The 20,158-nt window shown below is 39.9% G+C and overlaps 1 protein-coding gene across 1 annotated transcript in view; it reads right to left on the reverse strand.

Moving 5' to 3' along the window:
• Positions 1-462: 462 nt before the first annotated feature.
• GSAP (gamma-secretase activating protein) overlaps positions 463-20,158 on the reverse strand; it is a 149,747-nt gene continuing 130,051 nt past the window's right edge. The window contains exons 27-34 of the mRNA XM_010848190.1: positions 16,725-16,820; positions 13,855-13,925; positions 13,286-13,380; positions 4,468-4,587; positions 3,574-3,635; positions 1,943-2,044; positions 1,672-1,771; positions 463-1,249 (exon numbers count right to left, since the gene is read on the reverse strand). Of these exons, the coding sequence (XP_010846492.1) occupies positions 1,158-1,249; positions 1,672-1,771; positions 1,943-2,044; positions 3,574-3,635; positions 4,468-4,587; positions 13,286-13,380; positions 13,855-13,925; positions 16,725-16,820 (738 nt within the window). The 3' untranslated portion in view covers positions 463-1,157. The remainder of the gene's footprint in view (positions 1,250-1,671; positions 1,772-1,942; positions 2,045-3,573; positions 3,636-4,467; positions 4,588-13,285; positions 13,381-13,854; positions 13,926-16,724; positions 16,821-20,158) is intronic.

Raw genomic sequence — 20,158 nt, forward strand, 5'->3', positions numbered from 1 at the left:
GTAATCATTAAAATTTTACAAGTTCACTGAGGGAACAAAAAAAGGGTCATGGGCTTTTTTACAGGAAGCAGCTATATTATGGTCAGAATGTCACTGTAGAAGAGAAAGGGGAAAAAAAGAAAAGTGGGAGAACTCATTAGGCTTCATGGGGTTTGGGGAACATGTTCATGGACTCATGATTCTTGACAGGAATGAAAAGGCAAAGTTCAAAGAACAAAGGAGGTAGGCTAAAACTTTCAGTGTTTTTTTTAAATGATGCTGCTGCTGCTGCTGCTAAGTCACTTCAGTCGTGTCCGACTCTGTGCAACCCCATAGACAGCAGCCCACTAGGCTCCTCTGTCCCTGGGATTCTCCAGGCAAGAATACTGGAGTGGGTTGCCATTTCCTTCTCCAATGCATGAAAGTGAAGAGTGAAAGTGAAGTCGCTCAGTCGTGCCAGACTCTTAGCAACCCCAGGCTCCTCCATCCATGGGATTTTCCAGGCAAGAGTACTGGAGTGGGGTGCCATCGCCTTCTCCTTTTTAAATGATGAGGTATGGCTAAATCAAACTTCTATAAATATAAAAAAAAACTCTTTACAATATTAAATACAGTTTCATCTGAACCTTCACAAAGACAAATCCTACTCTATGTATGTTCAAATTATTGTATTCTACAAATTATTCTGTACTGGAATTAATATATCTCACTTTGTTTAAATTTAGTTTTTTAAAAAAGTATCCTCTTTCCAATAGAGTTTTTCTGCAACTTTTAATTTTTCTGCTTGTCACATACTCAATGACACATCTAATTTTTGTTTTTCTAAGCACTGTTCCTACATTTTTGAAGCATATTTTATTTCAGAGTATAACAGAAGCTAACTTTTGGCCTATGAGAGTACTAGGAAGATCAGTCACTTGGAAGAATTTACACCATTGCATACCTCCTAGGACAGGTTGTCATTTCTCTACACTTGACTGTTCATCTGCTGTTCAAAATGGGATAAAGCACAATGGTTTAGTTCTAGCTGAACAAAGTATTAAACTGACCTTCAGAGGGCTCAACAAGGTGCTCTGACTTTGGTTACCAATATAAAATATCGCTAAAGAATTCTCAATGAGAATGGAGCTAATAAGCAAGATTAAAATATTGGAAGCAGATATAACTGTATTTTCTCTTTATAATCCTAAAAGCATTGCGGTGTGTTTCAGAGCTGCTTCCTCTACAAATTTTGCATCCACATTGTCATGTCCTTCAAAAGCATACAGAGCTGAAAGAAAAAACAGAGAAAAGAGTTACTATGAGGTCATAGAACATTTACAATATGGTGCCTACAACTCACTGAAATCATAGTTATTTTATATCCTAGTAAAACGTATTATTCTGAGAATGTGTTGTTAAAATTTATTAATCTTCAGCACCAAGAAAGGCCATTCACACAAACCAAATGGGTTATAACTCTTAATTTTTTTTAAACCTGAAAGGTGGTTATTCCCTTGGTAATTTCTGTAGTAATTTCTTGGTAATTTACAGGTAGTAAACTGTATATTGCTAATTAAAACCAAATGCAGTAAGATCCTACTTACCAGTAAGGGACATTTTGGCAAGAAAAGGGTACATAGAAGTAAATAGAGACTGATGGATGTATCAAGGGAAAACAGGCAAATTCTGAGAAACAGAGGAGTGACTTACCTGGATTGGAGGACTCGATGTCTGTCAGGATGTGAATGAAGTAGTTCAGAGGCAGAAATTCTACACTGAATGACGACTTGTCCATTACAGAACTCCAGGGCTAAAAGGGAAACAGCTGTAAAGTCAGTTGATTCTCCAAAAAAGCATGAACTTAAAGTGGTAAGAACTATAAATTGCTGTCCATACTTCAGCACCAAGAAAGGCCATTCATAAAATGGACAAAGAAGCTCCAAAAAAACATATAGCAGGGCTCCGCTCCACACAGACTCACCTGTTTGTTGTAGTTCTGAAGCAGTCGCTTTACATGGTTCCGGGAAATTATATTAGAACTAACAGGATGATCCCAAAGTCGACAGATCTTCTGACCTGTAAGCTATTTTTGCAAATTAAAAAAATATGTAGAGGAGGATTTTTAGGGCAGTGAAAATACTCTGTATATACTACAATGAGAGATATCTCCTTATACATTTGTCCAAACTCACAGAATGACCAACACCAAGCATGAACCCTGATGTTATCTATGGACTTCGATGATTATGATGTGTTAGTGTGGGTTCATCCATTGTAGAAGATGGACCATTCTGGTGGGGGCTGTTGATAATGAGAGAGGTCGTGCATGTGTGGGGACAGGGGGTATATAGGAATCTCTGTACCTTCCACACTAAAAAAATTTAAGTCAGTTATTAAAAATATGGAAAAAGAGAGAGAGGAACCTATAGCTCTCAGCAATAAATAAATTTATCTTATATCTATTCATAATTTTACAAGCTGTATTCCAGCTAGTTAGTCTAAAAGATGTCATCTTTATAGTTAATGATCTTGGAGAAAGGCCATTTCCTATGAGGTATGCTTCTGAATTTTGAATAAATACTCCCTTAAACGCAACTCTGTGGGAAGCAATTTGTGCACTGATGTTGCCGAACTCTTTTTTTTTTTTAAATGGAGTTCATCTGTTACTATTCAAAACTGAGTATGTGCATGCCAACCCTAAGTGATATTTTAATATGAAGCTAAAGGTTATAGGCATGTACTCTGAAAATGTCTTGCCCAAAAATTTCAATTCCCTAAGAGTATAAGGGGGAAAAAAAAACATGTTCAGAAACCAAACTAAATGTTCAGAGATATTCCCCAGAGAGATCTAGCCATGGAAAATATGCTTTGTTTTCTATTCTTGCCTTTGCTTCGGTAAGCCTGTGAAGGTGAGAAGACGTTACAAAGCAAGATGATGAGGTCCCGAAAGGCATCAGACACCCCTTGGTGGGAGGATCATGCTAGAGATATGAGTGTTTAAGGTATGTAAACAGCACAGAGCTGGCCAAGGCTCTCGGGGCCAGGAAGTCCACAGAGTTAGAGGCTCTGAAGACCTTGCAGTGGGATTTCTTAATTTCACAGCATTTCTGACTCAGAGAGCTAATATCCTCCACAAAAACAAGCAGTGCCTGTTTAACCCTTTCGCTCATGTTTCTCATCTTTCCTTCAACCCGGGAATGTCTTCCTGCCATGGCAGGAACAACAGTGGGAGGAAATACAGTTCCAGAACCTTCTGACCTCACCTGTATTTAAATTTATCAGTTTAAATGCCAAAAGCATGTGTTTCCCTTCTGCCTCCCCTCAGACTCACAGATGTAAATATTACTGTGGTTTCCTAAGAGGAGAAAATGGTTAAGCATTCTATGTGGTCTGTGCCAAGAAGCACACACACAGCCAGAGGGGCAAGTACTCGGTAGGCCCAGCGGGGGCAGCAGACAGAGGGGTGGGGATGGATGGGATTTCTTGGAAAAGGCTGCAGCGTGAAAAATTCAATTGACTTCAACCCAAAAGCAAGTAAATGCTCTTCTTGCGAGAAAAAATTGAAGAAAGTACATGCCAAGGCTTAGAAAATAAAGTATACTTCAGGTTTACCGGAGGAAGCCGCATAATGATGCTGAATTTTAGTTTTTCATTTTTCTCTGTATTGTCCAGATCTACAAGAAAGTTAGAAATTGGCAAACAAAACAAAACAAAACAAAAAGAAAACAAAACAAAACAGAAATCTCCGTTTTAATACCTGAGCAAGTTAATATTTCAGTGCTTCATCCTGATAACACATGTCTCAACCTTGTTTTCCAAGATAAGTCTAACAACGCTATGAAAATATTAGTTTGTGTCTCTATGAATAAAAAAGGGATTTCTTAATGAAGCCGCTGCTATATATCATGGAACAGGGTTCTGAAACAGGCTGCTAGTCACAAAAGCAATTTTGCTAACTTAAAACAGAAGGCACCTTGAGGAATGGCAAATACTTCAATATATATTAACAAAACTCATCTATAAAATACCACAGTCAAATAATTTGATAGTTATTATATTATAGACCTTTTTTCAAGTTCAAATTCCCATAGGTACTGTATCTCTCATTTTTCCTTGCATTCCAAGTCTTACTTTGACAGGACAGAGTTAATCAGCTGAAAGCAAGCCATTTTATGAGATTTTTCTTGAGAAACAAGCCTTCAGTCTCCTATCCTCAAGTACTCTCATGTACAGAAAAGGAGTCTAATAGTTGTGTGTGGATTGAGAAGCCCTTGCAGGGCTAAGGCACATTGGCCCAAGGATGGTTACGGGAAACGAACTGCGCTCAGCAGGCCCAGCTGTGGAATCATGGAGCCCATCTTCAGCTATAGACTGAAGCCAGAACATTAAACTTTGTGTGGGCCCTTCTGAGTGTGGCAGGGCCTGGAGTGACCACACAGTCGCACACCCACAAAGGCAGCCCTGGGGGTGCTGGGGGCTGGGATAAGGCAAACTCAGAGGCCTTACCTTTCATGAGCCTTGTGACAGCTGCTTCTGTGAGAAGTAATACTCCATGATCAATGTAATGCAACAGGTTATGCAAAGGCAGACAGCGGACGCCAAGGATCATGTGCAGAGTGTGAAAACCTGGGAAGAGAGATCCAGGATGATAAACATGGTCAGTCAGCATCTCCAGCCTCCCAGAGGAAATGAGTCTGGTGATGGCAGTAAAGCACTCAGCTCCCCGCTTGCTGCCTAGAGTCAAATAAATGCTTCTTGAAGACCCTTGAAGATAAGGTCCAAGGTTCCTTCTTTGTATTATCACAACTAAGTATGGTATATAGTAAGTTCCCAGTGAACACGTATTCCCTCCACCTTGTACATCTTCCTAGGCCAAAGTGAAGAAGAGTGCATAAAAATGGACTTTTTTTATATAGTTTTTTTTAATACTTTTAATAGGTCTATAATTCAATGGTAAAATTGCAAAATAGAAAAATTAACAGAAGAGCTTCAAACTCCACATGCCCAGGCTAAGGCTGATGGCCAGGGACCATTTTATTGAAGGGGAAAATATTTGGACCAGAAGGGAATGCTTTTTAGGACTAATCTCTGGGTATGCCCTGGAGAAAGGCTTTTGGGGTCTCCTTGAACTAAGTCATAGAAAAGAAAAACTAAAATGATATGGTTAGATAGCAAACCTATAGGAATTCAGTAAAAAGGCACTCTTTAAGTCTCATGGGCAGGACTACCCTAGTTCTCACAAAGCTAGAGCTCTAAGTCCACTATTAACACTAACCCAGACACACAACATCCATGGGAGAAGAAGATATCAGACTGGAAGAGAACCAGAAAAGCCCTCTTGGATGTCAGGTGAGAGGTGCTTTGAAGGGCTGATGCCATTCCTGACAGCGGAAATGCTGTGAGAGAACGTACAGACTGGAGAAGCAGCAAAAGCCCTGTGGGTCTGAGTAAACAGAGGCCAGAATTATGCTGTGCTGCTTACTAGATACAGGTAAGTAAGCCTTTCTGGTCTCTGTCTCTTCATCCCTCAAATAGACTCACCAGCACCTTTGCCGCAGGGCTGCTGTGAGAACTCGAGCCAGGTCTATGAAGAGCCTGGCACGTGGTCCAACAACCGTGACTAGTACCAGACACGCTCTGAGGTCTTTCATCTACGTACAGGCTCACTTGGTTCTCATATAACACCACGGGGTGGGTACTGCGCGATCCTTATTTTATAAATTGGGAAACCAAGATTCACAGGAGCTAAGAAAACTTCCCAGGCTCATACAAATAGGAAGTGGCAGAGAGGACATTTGAACCCAGGCTGCAGCATTTTAGTCTAGGCTTTTAACCATGTTATCTTGCCTCAATAACTGGCATTAATGGAATAATATGAGCAGAGGCTCAAAGGTGAGAAAGTATGTGGCACATTTAGGAAAGAGGTAAGGCTGGAAAGGTTAATTTATTCAATCAACAGGCAAAGGGGTTGGGTGTGCATTGATGAGAACAGGCATGACTGCTGCTCCCATCCACTTTCCAGTCTAAAGGGAAGACTGACAATCAAATAATCACAAAATAAATATACACTTTTTTAATGACCAGTTCTATGACAGAAAAGTAAAGGGTGCTCTGAATGTAGGTGTCAGGGATTGAATGCTGAATGACAGCAAGGAATCTGTCATCTGGTAAACTCTGGAGAGGCACTGGAAGCTTTTGAGCAGGATGGTTGGAGGTTCTGAATTTTACTTTCGGAATATTAACATAGCAATAAGCAAAGAATGGGCTTCCCTGATGGCTCAGCAGGTAAAGAATCTGCCTGCAGTGCAGGAGACACAGAAGATAGGGGTTCTATCTCTGGGTCAGGAAGATCCCCTGGAGAAGGAAATGGCAACCCACTCCGGTATTCTTACTTGGGAAATTCCATGGACAGAGTAGCCTGGTGGACTACAGTCCATGGGGTCACAAAGAGTCGGACACTCTCTGCAGGCAAAGAATGGACAGTGACAGTTTGCTACCACCAGAGGAATGAAGGCCTGCTGGGAGGCCAGGGCATGAACCTGTGCAGGAGGGATCGCGGACACTGATAGTGACAGGGAGGGAAGGGACTGGAGGGGCAATGTGATATGAACTGGCTTGGAAACTGATTAGATGTGGGTGGGGAATGACGAAGATTCACTGACTACCCTGAAAGGCACACATGACGAAGACATGATGGCCAAAGACAGCTGGGATTTGGATTCAGAGAGGTCGTAGAGCTTCTTTCTCCAAGCACATGAATCACGAGCAGAGGGAGACTTGAGTCCCATCGCTGGCAACACTGAGGTCAGATAAAGTTCAGACTCTGCCCGCAAGCAAATGTTAATGGGCTGACAATGGGATGAATCTTCCAAATGCCCTGATTCAAAAAAAAAAAAAAGATTCTACTAGCTAATTAGAAACATGAGATTTTTCAAATGGATTTGGACAGTCTTCCCAAGATTAAAAAAGTTATGAGATTATTTCTGAAACAGAGTTTATAATAGGCTACTGATCTTACAGGTCTCTGGATTCAAAATCCCTCTCTAGCCCCACATCCATGTCCTAAAGATCCCTGATGCCCTTTCATCCTCTTTCCCAAGGGCACAGTCCCAAATTCAACAGCCCGTTCTTGGCTTCCGCTCAGCATGTCAGCTTTAAGCAACAGAGCAAACTGGGCAGAAGAAGGCATCAGTTCCAAAAGAGAGAGTTCTTCCACCAGCCAACCCTAGTACTCATCCTCTAGGACTCTGGGCCTTCTCCAGGCAGTAAGGGGACCACAGGTCCCTTTTATATTGTAAATGCTCCAGCTCTAAACTATGACTTCCCTTCTGTGGGCCCCATTCACTTTTTGATCTTTAATTCCAGTAACATGTTCCTATGCTTGGAACTCAAACAGTTCTCATTAGTCCAGGGGGCCTGGAAAGCAAGCTCATTTACATATGAACGCACAAAAAGTAACCTGCATTTACACACACACACAATCCAGTGCCACTTCATATTAGAGAAGCATTTCAGAGAAAAAGAGAAAGAGAAACTGCTCTTCCTTACTTGATCCATGGACACCAGCCATTTAAGTCTTACTCATGATAATTCTCAGTCACTATGGGTAACGTTTTTCTGTTTTCTGTTGTTATCCATCTCTGTGAAGAAATGCAACGTTCCGTAGAAAGTGCATTTTTATGATCTCCCAGATAGAATATTATCCCCAGTGAGTCAGTTTTATTTATATATAAAAGGAGCTTAGATATCCATGGTGAACATTCCTCTACCAGGTCTATTGTGTTAAAGACAAGCATTTAAGAATTTAAGCCTGAAAACCATACATAACTTTCATGAAATCCTTTCATTCTTTCTAGAGGGTACTTCACAATTCATATTCCATTTAAAACCTGCCATTCTTCTCATGAACCGTCACTTTCAGATCCCTACAAAGTCACAAGAAACTCCTTTTGTGCCTCCACTACAAGCAGATCTTGTAAGATAAGGTGTATGGATAGAGAAAGTATAATGGATTCCAGACTGTATCAGATACTTCACAAATGCTAAGAAGCTGAGATGTGCTGTGGGGATTTTCTGCACCCATAAATAGCCAATGTTTCAATATCAACTAATTCAACTGGATTTAGTTGAATTCAAGAGGCAGCACAGAATAGTAGTTAGAAGCATAGATTTTAGAGCCAAAATCCCTGGATTTGAGCGCTGCTCTGTTGCTTAATAGCTATGTGACTTTAGGCAAGTTAATTCCTTTCTGTGCCTCAATTTCACCATCTATAAGATAGGAATAATATTAAATGGAACTGTATGAAAGTGCCATCTTTGTTGGTCAAAAGCTGATTACATAGAAATAATTTAATGTGGTTCAATTTAAGCTCTTATCACTTAGCATCATTATGAAAATTAAATATGCTAATTTATGTAAAGTACTTAAAACAATACCTGGCACAAAAATGGATACCATATACAGTCAGTGGAAAATGAATGCACAAAGGAGCAAATTAATGAGGAATGGATGGGTAGATGTATAGGAAAGAACAAATTAAATAAAATTGGCTAATACCCCACACCCAAGGAGTGGTGGCTGCGCGGGCGCAGGAGGGCCTAGAGAAGCTACTCCATGTTCAAGGTTAGGAGGGGCGGTGGTGAGGAGATACCCCTCATCCAAGGTAAGGAGCAGCGTCTGTGCTTTGCTGGAACAGCCATGAAGAGATACCCCAAGTCCAAGGTAACAGAAACCCAAGTAAGACAGTAGGTATTGCAAGAGGGCATCAGAGGGCAGACACACTGAAACCATAATCACAGAAAACTAGTCAATCTAATCACACGGACCACAGCCTTGTCTAACTCAATGAAACTAAGCCTTACCCTGTGGGGCCACCCAAGACCGGCGGGTCATGGTGGAGAGGTCTGACAGAATGTGGTCCAGTGGAGAAGGGAATGGCAAACCACTTCAGTATTCTGACCTTGAGAATCCCATCAACAGTATGAAAAGGCAAAATGATAGGATACTGAAAGAGAAACTCCCCAGGTCAGTAGGTGCCCAGTATGCTACTGGAGATCAGTGGAGAAATAACTCCAGAAAGGATGAAGGGATGGAGCCAAAGCAAAAACAATACCCAGTTGTGGATGTGACTGGTGATAGAAGTAAGGTCCAGTGCTGTAAAGAGCAATATTGCATAGGAACCTGGAATGTCAGGTCCATGAATCAAGGCAAATTGGAAGTGGTCAAACAAGAGATGGCAAGAGTGAACGTCGACATTCTAGGAATCAGTGAACTGAAATGGACTGGAATGGGTGAATTTAACTCAGATGACCATTATATCTACTACTATGGGCAGGAATCCCTTAGAAGAAATGGAGTAGCCATCATGGTCAACAAAAGAGTCCAAAATGCAGCACTTGGATGCAGTCTCAGAAACGACAGAATGATCTCTGTTCGTTTCCAAGGCAAACCATTCAATATCACTGTAATTGAAGTCTATGCCCCAACCAGTAACACTGAAGAAGCTGAAGTTGAACGGTTCTATGAAGACCTACAAGACCTTTTAGAACTAACACCCAAAAAAGATGTCCTTTTCATTATAGGGGACTGGAATGCAAAAGTAGGAAGTCAAGAAACACCTGGGGTAACAGGCAAATTTGGTCTTGGAATATGGAATGAAGCAGGACAAAGGCCAATAGAGTTTTGCCAGGAGAACACACTGGTCATGCAAACACCCTCTTCCAACAACACAAGAGAAGACTCTACACATGGACATCACCAGATGGTCAACACCGAAATCAGACTGATTATATTCCTTGCAGCCAAAGATGGAGAAGCTCTATAGAGTCAGCAAAAACAAGACCGGGAGCTGACTGTGCCTCAGATCATGAACTCCTTATTGCCAAATTCAGACTTAAATTGAAGAAAGTAGGGAAAACCACTAGACCATTCAGGTATGACCTAAATCAAATCCCTTCTGATTATACAGTGAAAGTGAGAAATAGATTTAAGGGCCTAGATCTGATAGATAGAGTGCCTGATGAACTATGGACTGAGGTTCGTGACATTGTACAGGAGACAGGGATCAAGACCATCCCCATGGAAAAGAAATGCAAAAAAGCAAAATGGCTGTCTGGGGAGGCCTTACGAATAGCTATGAAAAGAACAGAAGCGAAAAGCAAAGGAGAAAAGGAAAGATATAAGCATTTGAATGCAGAGTTCCAAAGAATAGCAAGAAGAGATAAAGAAAGCCTTCCTCAGCGATCAATGCAAAGAAATAGAGGAAAACAACAGAATGGGAAAGACTAGAGATCTCTTCAAGAAAATTAGAGATACGAAGGGAATATTTCATGCAAAGATGGGCTCGATAAAGGACAGCAATGGTATGGACCTAACAGAAGCAGAAGATATTAAGAAGAGGTGGCAAGAATACGCAGAAGAACTGTACAAAAAAGATCTTCACAACCCAGATAATCACGATGGTGTGATCACTGACCTAGAGCCAGACATTCTGGAATGTGAAGTCAAGTGGGCCTTAGAAAGCATCACTACGAACAAAGCTAGTGGAGGTGATGGAATTCCAGTTGAGCTCTTTCAAGTCCTGACAGATGATGCTGTGAAGGTGCTGCACTCAATATGCCAGCAAATTTGGGAAACTCAGCGGTGGCCACAGGACTGGAGAAGGTCAGTTTTCATTCCAATCCCAAATAAAGGCAATGCCAAAGAATGCTCAAACTACCACACAATTGCACTCATCTCACACGTTAGTAAAGTAATTTTCAAAATTCTCCAAGCCAGGCTTCAGCAAGATGTGAACTGTGAACTTCCTGATGTTCAAGCAGGTTTTAGAAAAGGCAGAGGAACCAGAGATCAAATTGCAAACATCCGCTGGATCATTGAAAAAGCAAGAGAGTTCCAGAAAAACATCTATTTCTGCTTTATTGACTATGCCAAAGCCTTTGACTGTGTGGATCACAATAAACTGTGGAAAATTCTGAAAGAGATGGGAATACCAGACCACCTGACCTGCCTCTTGAGAAACCTATATGCAGGTCAGGAGGCAACAATTAGAACTGGACATGGAACAACAGACTGGTTCCAAATAGGAAAAGGAGTACGTCAAGGCTGTATATTGTCACCTTGCTTATTTAACTTATGTGCAGAGTATATCATGAGAAACACTGGGCTGGAGGAAGCACAAGCTGGAATCAAGATTTCCAAGAGAAATATCAATAACCTCAGATCTGCAGATGACACCACCCTTATGGCAGAAAGTGAAGAGGAACTCAAAAGCCTCTTGATGAAAGTGAAGGAGGAGAGTGAAAAAGTTGGCTTAAAGCTCAACATTCAGAAAACGAAGATCATGGCATCCGGTCCCATCACTTCATGGGAAATAGATGGGGAAACAGTGGAAACAGTGTCACACTTTATTTTTGGGGGCTCCAAAATCACTGCAGATGGTGACTGCAGCCATGGAATTAAAAGATGCTTACTCCTTGGAAGGAAAGTTACGACCAACCTAGATAGCATATTCAAAAGCAGAGACATTACTTTGCCAACAAAGGTCCATCTAGTCAAGGCTATGGTTTTTCCTGTGGTCATGTATGGATGTGAGAGTTGGACTGTGAAGAAAGCTGAGCGCCGACGAATTGATGCTTTTGAACTGTGGTGTTGGAGAAGACTCTTGAGAGTCCCTTGGACTGCAAGGAGATCCAACCAGTCCATTCTAAAGGAGATCAGCCCTGGGATTTCTTTGGAAGGAATGATGCTAAATAGCTGAAATTCCAGTACTTTGGCCACCTCACGCAAAGAGTTGACTCAGTGGAAAAGAGTCTGATGCTGGGAGGGATTGGGGGCAGGAGGAGAAGGGGACGACAGAGGATGAGATGGCTGGATGGCATCACCGACTCGACGGATGTGAGTATGAGTGAACTCCGGGAGTTGGTGATGGACAGGGAGGCCTGGTGTGCTGCAGTTCATGGGGTCGCAAAGAGTCGGACACTACTGAGTGACTTCACTTTCACTTTTCACTTTCATGCATTGGAGAAGGAAATGGTAACCCACTCCAGTGTTATTGTCTGGAGAACCCCAGGGACCAGGGAGCCTGGTGGGCTGTTGTCTATGGGGTCTCACAGAGTCGGACATGACTGAAGCGACTTAGCAGCAGCAGCAGTAGCTACCATAAGCTTAAAATTCATCAGAACCTAAACATATTCAGCATAAGTTAAGCAGTTTAGAGTAAACAGGAGCTTATTTTTTTCTTAAAATGAATATTGATTTATATGCATATTTTCCCTAGTAGACTTTTGTTAATTTTTGGAACTGCTCTAACTACCAGCCCAGTACCTGGAATGTAATTGCTCAACAAATGTTTGTTGATTGAATTTAAAAACGACCAATTAAATGAATGATTGCAGACACACGTGCCAAGAGTGTTTTGAGACCTGATTTGGTCCTGTTTCAAAATCCCAAGGGAAGTTTTCAGTTTCCAAGGAACACATAAAAATCAACTCAATTTTTGAAACACAGCCAGGTTCACTTCCTTCTGAGTGTTAACTTCTTTGATCAGATAAACTAAGCCTGGAGACATCAACGTAAGTTTTTCACTGGTTCAAAATATCCTAGACAGTTGCATGGGGACCAGATTTGGCCCCCTAAAGTTGGTGACAAGCTACAGTACAGTTTAATAATCAGAAGAGAGTTTCTGGTTAACCACAGCTCCCTCGTCCATAGGGCCTTGAATCCAGGTAATAGTTACGGACACTTAAGAAGAGGGAGCAGGAGGCCGTAAATCCTCCCCCAGGAAAGAGGAGATGGATTACATCACTGCAGTCTATACCCTCCTAAAAGACTTCTCCCGTTTCCCCTGCCCAGTACTTCATCTTTCCAGAAAGGAACAGTAGTTGACTCTAAGCTCCCCGCATCTACTGAGAAAGCACGAGCCAGCAAGTTTCCATAGAAGTTAGACTTGGCTATTCTCTTGGCCTTCAATCTGCTCTTTAAAATATACAAGGCAGACTTCCCTGGTGGTCCAGTGGCTAGGACTCTGTGTGCTCCCAATACAGGGGGCCTGAGTTCTATCCCCGGTCAGGAAACTAGATCCCAAATGCCGCAACTAAAGATGGAATGTGTTATAACTAAGACTTGGTACAGCCAAATAAATAAATATTAAAAAAAAAAATCAGAGGAGATGTGATCAGCAGAGACCAACCTCAGACCCATCTCTTACACTGACATGAGACCAAAAATTTCTCAGACTCAGGAGGTCTCATTCTTAAACTCATAATGTGCCAAAGTCCAGAAGAAAGAACAAATTTATTACAACAACAAAAAGCCAAGACTTACCAGGAGGCAGGGGTAAAAACAAAGTGTTAGTAGCTTCCAAAATCCTGGTCATGATGTGAAAGACCGCAAATTCAGCAGCACTCGCCTGTCTATTGCTGCAGGTCAAAGAACAAAGCAGCAATTCAGCCAAGCAGCTCATTTCCAAACCCCATTTGCACATAAGCAGTGGCTCTGAGTGCCAAGTCCAGATGAAATTCATGCTATCAGTGAAAGGCAATACCCTATGGAAAGCTTCACAGATATGATGATGACCATCGTTGTAATGCCTAGAATCTAACGAGACAGTAGGCACATAAATGACAAATTGCGTTAACTCAAATTCCCCTTTTTGGCAGTACTGAGCTTATGTGCCCCTCCCTTCTCACCAAGCATATACCAAAGAAAGAGGACGGGTGAAGAAGCAGGGGCATAACTTTAAATGCTGAGTTCAGAACTAGGACGGATGGTGTAAGAACTTGTGAAAGTTACTTTCATCTACTAAGTTTAATCAAGGCTTTGCTAATACTAGCAGCAGAGTTGTTTAGCATTTTGCACACCAGAATAAAACAGAGCAAGAAATACTTGCGTACAAGTGGAGAGCCCAGGGATGAAGATTATGTTTCCTCCAACTGGCTTCCAGTATTTGGCAAATGAGATCCAGCTAGAGGGTAAAGAGAGTCTGTTAACCTCCGTTCACACCCCTTCCCCTCAGGAGCCCCTACTGCTCTGCTTCCATAGCTCTAACAGGCACATTCAGGGCAGCTGGCATTCAGGCTGTGCCTGGACATAGAACCAGCCTTTCAGAGGTCAATTCTGAAGCACTGGAATTCAAAATGGAAAGACTGAAAATGTGCAGCCACATCTAACACAGCATCCACTGTCATTGTGGGTAGTGCCCCAGCGGGGCTTCCCCACCGCTAACTGGCCCCACCGCTCACAACACAGGCCCTCAATCACAGGCCTTTGTCCACCAGTGAAGGTCAAGTGCAACAGGGTTTTGCCTTAGGCTTGTTATGTGGCAAGGGTGACACGGTAGACAGCTGACAGAGGAAAGGCGATTTTGAACAGAATGGAGGTCCCGAGCATGGATTGTGAAGTAAAACTAGTTTCAAGTCAAGTTCTATATTTTACTAGCTTGTCAGCAATAGGACAGTGTTCAAGGAATTGTTATCAGGACCACAAATCCATGCACTGCACATGTAGGCAAAGGACAGGGAGCAAAATTAGGAAGAGTTTCCATATGAGCACAGACAGACACTATTTATTCTCAGTGATACAGATTCTCAGTTTCTCCCTGGCTGAAATCATGAAAGATAACACACAAGCAATATAATCAGGTTCTGCAGCAACTTCCTAGGATTTATTTTTAAAGGCTGTCCAGTCACCCTCCTAGGAGGGGACTGGGAGATGCAGATGTTTGCTTCTGGGCAGGGCAAGCAGCTTTGGCATCAGTCAGTGACTGCTGGGTTGGAAAGGCAGGGGGCACCAAGTCTCAATTTTCTGAGACTACATTGCTACCATTTCTGGTCCTATTGGTTCTAGGAGATATTAGCACAAACTAGTGTCACATGGATTCTTTTTTTTTTTAATATGATTAACTAAAGGGAAGACTGATGCTTGAAGAAAAACCCTAACGCTCTGGAAGAGGACGTTTAAAGTCAACAGAAAGAAAGATGATACATGATATGATAAATAACTGTGCATTATGAAAGGACACGGAGAAGGCAATGGCACCCCACTCGAGTACTCTTGCCTGGAAAATCCCATGGATGGAGGAGCCTGGTGGGCTGCAGTCCATGGGGTCATGAAGAGTCGGACACGACTGAGAGACTTCCCTTTCACTTTTCACTTTCATGCATTGGAGAAGGAAATGGCAACCCACTCTAGGGTTCTTGCCTGGAGAATCCCAGGGACGGTGGAACCTGATGGGCTGCTGTCTATGGGGTCACACAGAGTTGGACACGACCGAAGTGACTTAGCAGCAGTAGCAGCAGCATGAAAGGACAAAGACAGGGGCTTCCCTGGTGGCTCAATGGTAAAGAATCTACCAGTGCAGAAGACACAGGTTTGATCGCTGGTCCAGGAGGATCCCACATGCTGCACAGCAACTAAACCCATGCGCCACAACTATTGAGCCTGTGCTCTAGAGCTTGGTGATAGCAACTGTTGAACCTATGCACTGTTACTACTTAAGCCTATGCACCCTTGAGCCTGCATTTTGCAACAAGAAGCTACCGCAATGAGAAGCTTACACACTGCAACAGAGGGTAGCCCCGACTTGCTGCAATTAGAGAAAAGCTTGCACAGCAATGAAGACCCAGCACAATCAAAAATAAATAAACAAAAAAAATTTTTTTTAAAAGGACAGTGAAATCAAGTCAGTATCAACATAAGAAAGATCAGTAACACATTTGTAAAGTGAGCTCCTTTTCTACCGCAAAGAATTATTATCTAAGAAAGTTCCAATGCCCTGCTTGTACACATTAGTATATGCAAATACCAACCTCTCCTAATATATTAAAAACTATAAAACTCAAACTTTGCTGTAGAAATTCAAATATATCATTTAAAAACAGATATCAGTGACTGCAATAAAAGGGGAAAACTATAAAAATTGAACATGAAATTAAATCAGGGCCATATCCAATAAATTGAATCTTCTGGAGTTCAATGCAAAAATATTTGTTCATATTTACACACTAGTCCTATCCAAACTAGAGAAATGGAGTATTGGAGTTTTTTTTTCCTCTTTCTTTATATTTAAATACTTAAACAATTTTTATCTATCATATTATTTCTAGATTCTAAGTAGGGTCAGGCCTCAGTTCCATACGCATTTTGAATGATACCAAGACAGGCTCAAATTTCAATCCAGCCTCATCACTTCTGTTTACACAAGGATCAGTGTTATTAAGTTCGATCACACAATTTCAATGAGTGGCTACCCAGTGAATGAGCTGCCAATCTCACCTGCAGATTCTAACGTGGTAGTATTTATACAACTGAGCTGGAATCTCGCCTAATTAGGCTGTTGGAGCTAATTAAGAATTGAAATTCAAGTTCTCTCACGTTTGCATAAACCTCCATGTATAGAAATTACTACCTACAGTTTAATAAGGAGCTGGAAAATGCCAAGATGACATGAACATTTGGCACCCATGCTGAATTCATCACTGTTCCATACATATGTAAACATATATATGCACTGTTCCATAAACATATATAACCACTATTGGAAGGGAAAAATAAACCATTTCCAAGGCCTGTTCTCCTTGTTTTTTGGTTCTTTTCCCCCTTTCTTCAATCTACAGCATCATATATACAGGTTTGAGGACAGGAGAGATCCAAAATCCTAATATGAAAAACATACTGAACCACATACTGGAAACTATACACCAGGGGACCAAGGAGGTGGGTTGGGGGAAGGGTGCACGGGTAGAGAAGATAAAGCAAAACCAACCAGTTTTGAAATGTAGTCCAGAACCATCTGTTCAATTTTTTTCTTTTCTACACCCTGTAGATGTCTCAAAAGATGCTCTCTTAGTTCAGACACCATCTGAAAACAGAATGTAGATAAGTCACAACCTACCCACTCACACCTGCAAGTGGTTTGAATTCATTTATTAACACTCCCTATTAATATGAAAAATATTGGACCTGAAGATCCCACTAGCAGAAATGTATAACCCATGATGTTCCTTTGATGGGCATAAATCAGGCGGCACTACCATTTTCCTCAAGAGGAATGACTTATGATACACCCAAAGCCCAGTGAGCAGCTGAGAGTCAGGCTGCCTGACTGTTAGAATTCTCCAAAGCAGCCAGTGGAAGTTAGCCAGTGGAAATCACTAGGCTCAGCAGTCAAAAGCTTTGGGATCTACCAAAGGATTGAAGTCTCCTGCTCCTGGCTCTGGAGAACTAACAGGAGCAACTCTAAACATGGAAAGTCTATGCTAACGGGAAGGAACAGGGTTTGGATGTTTGGAAGGACAGAGGCTGGAATAAAAAGGAAATGCCCTAGGTACCTCCCTCTGTGCAATGGCTTATACATTCCACACAGTTCCCTGACATGCAAAGGTATGGAAAAATTTATTCTAGTGCCTCCAAATGGGCTTGTTTCTATAGTCGCACTGTTAGGACCATCCCTGGGGCTCCCCAATTAGTGTAGCATTCCTAGCTTTTCTCTTCCCTTCTTCCTTTTCTTGTCTCTTTTGTCTAAATGCCTTGCTCAGCAACAGACCCTCTTGGCTAGAGAAACCTTTGTACCAATAAACACCATGGGAATTGTACAACTAACAACACACACACATGTATGTATGTATCTTCTATTAATATCTAAGCAGATTTATAATAGACACCCTGGGCAAAACTAAGCCCATGGCATCCTGGGCCAAGACAGAGTGGTATATTATTTCAGTCTCCTGCATGTATTAAATGATAAAGCTTTTAAAAAAAAACATTATTTTTTTTTTGCATGAAATATGATGCATATTCTTCCCATTTTAATTTTTCTATAATAATCATATAGATGAAAACTTACATTGCTCATAATCCTACCATTTATATTAACATTTTGGTTTTTTACTTTCCTTTTTTCCAGGGTGTATAGTCATTCTAATATTTTACAATCTGCTTTTTTATTTAATAGTTTGTCATTAAATATTCTTTATCACACTAGTTGTAATAGTTGTACAGTAACCAATTTTATGAAAAAATACTATAATTGAACTGTTTATTCCCTTCTTATACATATGGAATATTTATTACTATTAATAATACCACCAAAAACTTTGTATACAAGGGTTGTTTGTCATATCCTTGATTATTTTGTCAGGCTAAATTCCTAGAAATGGAATTTCTTGGGTCCTGTACTTAGACTTAACAGAGACATTACTGAAATGCCTTCTACTGAGATTATATTAATACTAATTTCAAATTCCATTGGATGAGACTGTCAAATCCCCCATACTATGACCCTTCCTAATATAATTTTTAATTTTTGTCAATTTGATAGGCAAAAACAACAAACAAATACTTATTCTGTTTGTCATTTGGTTATAGCAATGTTAAGTATTGTTTTTCTTTCTCTGCCCCAACTCGAGATATTTTCAGCCTAAACTAACTTTTGAAAATTCATTGGTAACAGTTTTTGTCCATTTCCCTTCTGGTATGTTGTTTTCTTACTGATTTATAAGCTTTATTTATAAGCCAAATGTTATCCTTTTATCACATTATGTGGCAAATATTTTTTTCTAAATATTATTGCTTGCCTTATTGTTGTTCTGTTTCAAGATTTCAATCAATCTTCTACAATATGTTTATATTCAATAATACACTTGAAAAGCTTTCTCAGTATTATTTGTCTACTTATTTTATTCAAATTATTTCACAGTTTAATTTTTTATATTTATATATTAATTTTATTTAAATAATATATACATTATACTAATTTTTATATTAGATTCCTTAATCTGATATTTCTATGGTATAAAGTGGTATTTGGGGTGGGAAAAATCGAATTTAATTGACTTTTCAAAATAGTCAACCACTGATTGATCAACTGACTAAAAATAATTTCTTTTCACATTGATTTTTAAATATTTCATTTATCATTCACCAAATATTCAAAATTAAATCAGAATTTCCTATCTTTGTGTTAGTGTCATATTTTTCTAATTATTGCAGATCAAAAGCACATTTAGATATCTCATAATGTCGGTCCCACTCTTTCTTATTTTGTTAAGTGAGTCACTCAGTCAATTGTCAGAGAAATTTCATTGGCTTTTTGTTTGTAATTTCATTAAAGCTAGATGCTAAAGATTTGGAAATTATACACTGTTTTTCATTATCTGTTCTAACTGGTTAATTCTAATAAAATGAAAATAAATATAGCATTGTCAGCTTACTAACTCATATTATTTTTATTCTTTATTTTTTAATTTTATTACTTTCCATTTTCCCAGTTGATTATTGTGTTGTTTCATTAGACAATTATACCATCTTCTTTTACTCTTGTTTCTTCTTTCATTGGCTAGAATTTTTAGAATAATGTAAAATTTTAGTGACAATAGCAAGTATACTTAGCTTCTTTCTGATTTTCATAGGAATGCCTCCAAAGTGAGATTAAGAAGGATGTTGGCTACTAGGATTAGACTAAACTTTGTTTAAAATTCCAAGAGTGGAATTATACTTTCATCAACTTTTAGCACCCATAGAATCATTTTTGCCTCTTGGACTCAGTGATATGATGAACTACATTAATATGTTTTCTAATATTAAGCCTTCCTGGAAATAAGCCCATGTGGCCAAGTTGTATTTTCAAACAAAGTATTGGAAAGTATTTTAATTAAGCCTGTGGGATCTATATTCACAAGTAAAAGTGGTCACTGTCAGATTCTGGTTTAAAGATCATGCTTTTTAAAGTGAGTAAAAAGCTTCCCATCTTTCTTCAGAAATACTTTACATAATATGAGAATAATCTGGTCTTTAAAAGTTTGAAAGAACTAACTTATTAGATAACTTGGGGCCTTTTTTAGAGATAATCTTTGACATTTTTTCCAAATTATTTTATGGTTATTATACGTTCAGGTTTTCTATTTCTCCTTGGCTCAAGTTTGTAATTTCTATTTGCCAAGGAAACATTGTTTAACTAGAATTTTTAAGTGTATGGCTATGTATTTACACATATTTTTCTCATATTTTTAAACTAGCCTTATCTAAGGTAATAGATTATCCCATTCCTAAGCCTGCACAGCATTATAAATATTTTATTAAATTTTTTTAAAACTAGTTTTTCAGTTAAAGATGTTTTTCAGATTTAGATGTTTAACTAGTTGTTTGTTGTTGTTGTTGTTGTTTTTAATTTAAAAAAAATTATACATGTGTTCCCCATCC

The sequence above is a fragment of the Bison bison genome, unplaced genomic scaffold, assembly GCF_000754665.1.
Source record: "Bison bison bison isolate TAMUID 2011002044 unplaced genomic scaffold, Bison_UMD1.0 scf7180017864260, whole genome shotgun sequence".
NCBI classification, from domain to species: Eukaryota; Metazoa; Chordata; class Mammalia; order Artiodactyla; family Bovidae; genus Bison; species Bison bison.